Source organism: Rhinolophus sinicus, linkage group LG01, assembly GCF_036562045.2.
Source record: "Rhinolophus sinicus isolate RSC01 linkage group LG01, ASM3656204v1, whole genome shotgun sequence".
Lineage (NCBI taxonomy): Eukaryota > Metazoa > Chordata > Mammalia > Chiroptera > Rhinolophidae > Rhinolophus > Rhinolophus sinicus.
Window position 1 is genome coordinate 80,830,352 of NC_133751.1, and position 6,546 is coordinate 80,836,897.

The 6,546-nt window shown below is 34.9% G+C and overlaps 1 protein-coding gene across 1 annotated transcript; it reads right to left on the minus strand.

The window, feature by feature from the left end:
• Positions 1–5,156: 5,156 nt before the first annotated feature.
• On the minus strand, positions 5,157–6,125 carry LOC109460775 (olfactory receptor 5H2). Its single transcript, XM_019756487.2, is given in 1 exon segment — positions 5,157–6,125. A coding segment is annotated over 1 exon segment (930 nt). The 5' UTR covers positions 6,087–6,125.
• Between the last annotated feature and the right edge of the window lie 421 nt (positions 6,126–6,546).

The following is a 6,546-nucleotide window of genomic DNA, read 5'->3' on the forward strand; positions in this document are numbered from 1 at the left end:
TATAGGATGTTTGATAGAGTGGTAGAATGCCCTTTTGAAACTCAGTTACAGAACCACCTAGATGACATTACCACGCAGGGCTACACAAGATTCTCCAGAAGGTTGTGTGTTTTCTGAATCAGCATCCAATATATAATACTATTAACCCCATAATTAGGATTTCACAGGTCTAGGAATCAAGTGGGAAAAATGGGAGTGGCACCACTCACAATTACCCTTAATGACTTACCAGTATATTTTTTGCTTCCTGTTCCCATGCCTTTATGTTCTGCTGGTCTAGAGGTCTTAGAGCCAAAGGAAGGTATGTTTTCACCAACACACATGACAATGATTCCATAGAGCAGGAAGTTAAGACTGCCGTTGGGCCACATTGTGTTCCTTATTCCTCTGATTCATCATGCAAAGAAGGAAGTTACAGTAATCCCCCTTTATCCATGGGGGATACCTTCCAAGACCTGCAGTGGGTACCTGAAACCATGGTCAGTACCAAACCCTAAATATATTGTACTAAGTTTTCTCTTGTGCATATATACCTTTTCACTTAAAGGAAGTATTTTAAGGCTTCTCTTTGGTGTATCTGAATTGACAGAATCACTACTACTCTTGTGCTTTGGGGCCATTAGGTAAAATAAGGTCTACTTGAATATAAGCACTGTAATGTGACAGCAGTCAATCTGATAACCTAGATGGCTACTAGGTGACTAATGGGCAAATAGTATATACAGCAGGTATACACTGGACAAAGGGCTGATTCGCATCCATAGGAGATGTTATCACTCTCAGAATAGCTCACAATTGAAAACTTATGAATTATTTATTTCTGCAATTTTTCGTTTAATATTTTTGAACCACAGTTAACTGTGGGTAAATGAAACCTTGGAAAGCAAAACTGCGGATAAAAGGAGACTACTGTGTTGTGATGGTTGGTGTGATTTCTCCTAACTACCAAGGAGAACTAGACCACTACTACACAAAGGAGATAAGGACAAGTATGTCTGACATTCACATTACTTAGGTGTCTCTTAGTACCCTTCCCTGTAATTAGGTCAATGGAAAACTCTAACACATCAATCCAAGCAGGACTTCTAATGGCCCAGACTCCTCAGGAATGAAGGTAGAAAAAAAAAAGACCAGATAAAGACAATTGACCATTTGAGGTGCTTGCTGATGGCAAAGGGATTAGGGACTGGGTAGTGGAAGAAGGTAATTATACATACCAGCTATGACCACATGACTAGCTACCAAAATGAGTAGTGTAATTGCCATGAATATTTATTGCTTAGTTTGGTAAGAATACATTTGTATGTGTGTGTGCATACACACACTTACCTATTTGTATATTTATGTATGCATAAATATATACATAGCAAAGACATTTGTTTTCTTTCCACTCTTCTTCCTTATCATGTAACATAAAATGTGTTGACTTTATCTCATAGTAACTGAGTATTGTTAATTTGACCTTATAGTATTTAAGTTACCAGAAATCTAGGAGCAGAGTAAATATCACTCAAGGATTTTACCTTCTTTTCTGGGGAAGAGGTTAGTGCATTTTCAGTTTTACACAGCATAACTGTATCAGGTTAGGTGGAATTATGACCTTGCTATTGTCTTTATTTGGTTTAAGGAATTGTGTATGGGTACCAAGCAGACAACAGATGGGGACTTGTGGTGGTTCATTTTATGTCTTGACTTGGCCATGGATGCCTAGATATCTGGTTAAATATTATTTCTGGTTGTGTCTGTGAAGAGATTGGTGTTTCTGGAACAGATTAGTATTAAATTAGTGGACTGAGTAAAGTAGTTGGTCCTCCCTAATGCTTGTGGGCCTCATCTAATTCATTGAGAACCAGAATGGAACAAAAAGGCAGAGGAAGGTTGAATTCACTCTCAGCCTGACTTCGTTAATCTGTGGCATTGATCTTCTCTTGCCCTTGGCTCTCTTGGTTCTCAGGCCTTCAGTTTGCTGATAACTATACCACCGGGTTTTGATTGCCTATCACTACTGCCAGTCCTGGTTCCCAAGTAAATAAGAACAATGGGAATGTTACATAGTAATAAATATCAACAAATACAGATCTGTGCAATCCCATGGATTCTCCAGTGAGAAATAATGAAAGTGTCTGGACAGAGATATATTCATTCCCTTTCCTGGGAATAGTGGAAACCCCTCAGGGAAACAAAAAGAAGGCAGAACCTATCTAATCTTGTGAAGTAAGTTTTCAGAAATGTAGATTAATAATATTTGTTTTAAATACTTAATATGTTTTGTATCGTTTAAGGCAAATGTCTAATTGAACAGCTTCTACCTGACATTTTATCATAGTCTATCCTTAGAGCCAATCCTAGTGATAAAAAGAGCAAGAATGATTCACTTTAAGTGTATGGTATTTACAATTGTCATTAAGAAACTTATGAAGGTTAGTTGACATGCAGCAGCCTTCTCAGGCCCAGTAATCTTCTGGAGATCATTATAAGATTGAAAAGTAATAAGGTGCTCATACTGTATTCTATATACTTGTGCTGTCATATGTATTTCAATTTTACAAACATTTCCCAAATATTCATTTAGGATTTCATGTGTGTAAACTACTGTGTTAAGCACTGCAAAAAACAAAAAGAGTACTAAGACTTCCAAATTATAATCTTAAAAAGCCTGAAAAAACAGGTATTACATAAAGCCATTTTGTCTTAAAAGAGTAAACTACTGAATATTTCAGATGAGGGACCATACTTATCCTCTTCAAAGTAATCTGGAAATGCATCATGGAAACTACAACAATTGATAGGTCTTGAAGAAAGGATAGCATTTAAATTGTAAAAGAAGACGGAGGCATTTTATCGTGGGATGGAGGCTTTTGGTGTATTAATAGAAGCATGTATCTGAGAAGATAGTATGTCCAGAAGACTTCCAGTAACTCATATTGTATATAATACAGGGTCAATTAGAAGAATTGTAGAGGAGGAGTTTGAGTTTAACCAAGGTTTTATTGGAAAGGACTTCAAATAATTTCAGGAAGCAAATGTGGGATGAAGCATATATATGTATTTTTATAATATATATGTGTTATAATATAATTATATATAACTATATATAATTATATATATTTATATAGGTATTTTAATATATATTATAGATAATATTTACATTTTTATATAGATATGTATGTGTTCATACATGTATATGTTTATATATAATGTTATCTGATTTACACATAAACAAATAAACATAAAAATGCATATATACAGAGGGTACCAAAAAATGTATACACATTTTAAGAAAGCAAAAAACTATTAAAATTACGCTGATGGTAATCACTTTAAGCACCTCTTGTAATTGCAGAAGTCAAACGTGACTTGTATTCATCTTTTGTTATCAGTATATATTGAGTATTACAATTTTAATACAGTTTTTTCCTTTCTCAAAATGTGTATATATTTTTGGCACCCTCTGTATATACATATACCGTGTTTTCCCGAAAATAAGACCTAGCGAGACAATCAGCTCTAATGTGTCTTTTGGAGCAAAAATTAATATAAGACCTGGTATTATATTTTATATTATATTACATTACATTACATTACATTACATTACATTACATTACATTACATTATATTATATTATATTATATTATATTATATTAAAGACCCAGTCTTATATTATAATAAAATAAGACTGGGTCTTATGTTAATTTTTGCTCCAAAAGACGCATTGGAGTTGATTGTCTGTCTAGGTCTTATTTTCGGGGAAACATGGTATACACAGATCTAGATGCATATACCATATATGCATATCATCTGTTAGCAACGGCGATCCATTAAAAGTTGTCAAAGAGGGATATGGTTTAAATAGAGTTCTATTTGTGAAGAATAATCTGACAGCAATGTTTGGGCAGTAAGAGAGTACCAGCAAGATGTAAGAGATAAGGAGCTAGAGTTTTGCAAATCAGAGAGGCTGTTAGTTATGAGGCTGAGGGCCACAGTGGTATCAGTAGGGACGTGTATGGAATCACTGGTGAGAGAGGAAGGGCAGGTGTGGACATGAACACAGATCACTCATTATACTCAGACTATGCAGTGTGACAAAAACTAACATTTAAGGACTTTGGGGGCACAAACCATCCACAATATTGCTAATTTTATGTCTTTCCCCGATACTCACTAGGCACTATGACATTATATCATCTTAATATTATTCGAACTTTGGTAACATGCATTTGAAGCCTGTCACTTTCAACAATATTTTCCAATAATCTTTATATATTACTGTATTATTTATTGCTTTATCTTATTAATTTCCTCTTTCTTAATTCTAGGAAGATTGAAACAATTTCCTTCCTATTCTACCACTTTATCTGCTGTATGCCCATTCCAATTAAATTCTTCAATCTCATCTCTTAACTTTCTGAATTAGTAAAGCATTTCATGTTATCCTACAAAGTGCAAACAGCTGGGAAGGGCCTTTCCCGGCATCATACTCATAGATAGTGAGAGACAACTCCCCTCTTCTTGTTACTTACGGAAGCTCACCAGGCTAAGAGCGTCCTCTTATCATTTGGCCCCACCTTCACTGCCTTAACTCTATTCTCATTTTTTCCTTCATTGATTCCCATTATTGTTTATTTCTCTGTGTGATATATGAGTTGAATCCCTACAAGAAATGAAATTCGCCATGTCCCAAATACATTGGAATGAAAGACCATTTAATGATTAGGAGAATTTCTGGGATTTGCCTCTGTTCACTCAAACATAAACTTGCCTCCACTGGATTAAATGTGATATGAGTCTTTAGGCTGCATAGCTGTATTACTATCAAAGATATCAAAATAAGTCCTGTTCAGAGAAACCACACTCTTTTATTGCTTAATGCATTTATGAAGCCACAATGAGAACATATAAGCATCTAAAATACTTTGTTTTCCTCTTTAATTATTTTATTATGACTAAATTTATTTAGTCTAAAATTTTTCTTTGTTTTTGAATAATATAGGCACATATATTAAGGAGTTTATTAGGTACTTCCACTTTAAGTCATTACAATGCTAGAGCAATTATAACTGCAAAAATCTTGGAACACGAACAAAATCAGAGCTTTATCTAATCTGCACAATACTTTGACTGTTTTAATAAAAAGAGAACATATATTAGTATAATATCTAAACATTTCTCCTCAACATTTTTGCCAGTGAATCTGTAACTTTCTTATTTCTCAGGCTGTAGATAATTGGATTTAACAAAGGAATGATGACAGCGTAAAAGAGAGAACCCATCATATTTTGGTCACTTGCTTGTGCAGATCCAGGACGTATGTACATGAAGAGAAGAGAGCCATAGTATAAAGACACAGATAAGAGATGAGCTCCACAGGTGGAGAAGGCTTTCCTTATGCTCTGTAGAGATTTCTTTTTTAAGACTGTAAAGAGAACAAGTGCATAAGAGACAAGAACAGTCACAATTGTGAACACCTATATTGATCCAGAGAAAATAAAAACCATCAGAACATTAATTGAAGGGTCAGTACAGGAAATCTTAAACAATGGCAGGATGTCACAGTAAAAGTGATGTATTATATTAGAATTACAGAAGGTTAATCTGAATAAAAATCCTATATGAATGAAAGCATGAAGAATACCACCTACAAATGATGAGAGTAGCAGCTGGATGCATAATCTATTGGTCATAATCACTGGATAAAATAATGGTTTGCATATAGCCACATAGCGGTCATATGCCATTGTTGCCAGCAGAAAACATTCTGTGGTTCCACTGAAACCAAAGGAAAAAAATTGTGTCATGCATTGAGAGAGATATATAATTTTGGTCTTTTCGAAGAAGCTGACCAGCATCTTAGAAGCCACTGTGGATGACATCCAAGCATCCACAAAGGCCAAACTCCCAAGGAATAAGTACATGGGGATATGAAGTTGAGGGTCATTCCATATGATAGCAATTAGACCAAGGTTTCCCACAATGGTGATGAGGTATATCACCAAGAACATCAGGAACAGGGGGATTTGCCACTCTGGTCGATATATAAGTCCTGTGAGAATAAACTCTGTCAGCAGTGTTGCATTTTCCTTTCCCATGTCCTCACTTTGTGTTGCCTGAAATGAAATGGAGTAAATGAAAATATATCACTAACAATTTATAATAATAAAATATGGGTGTGTGTGTGGGTGGAATGAGGGTTGAAATAAAACCATGCACATCAGAATTCCCCCTTAATTTTATTACCTCTGTAATAGATGGAATAGATTTTGGGGCATTTGCACAAAGGGAAGAAAATGCAATGATTTCAGTTTAAAAATGTACAGCAATGAGCAGATTTAGAAAAAAAAGAAAGACATTCTAAATGTGTGATATATTTATGGGGATACTACTGAGTGTGATAGGGAACTTTTGTGTATGAAACACAGCTGTAGGATTAAGGGAAGAGAATTTTGAAGGGCCTGGGTAATAAAATGAATTGCATGCCATGTAACAAGGACCTTAATCTTTATTCCTCAAGCAATAAGCAGGCACCAAAAATTAAGAGATGTGGAATGG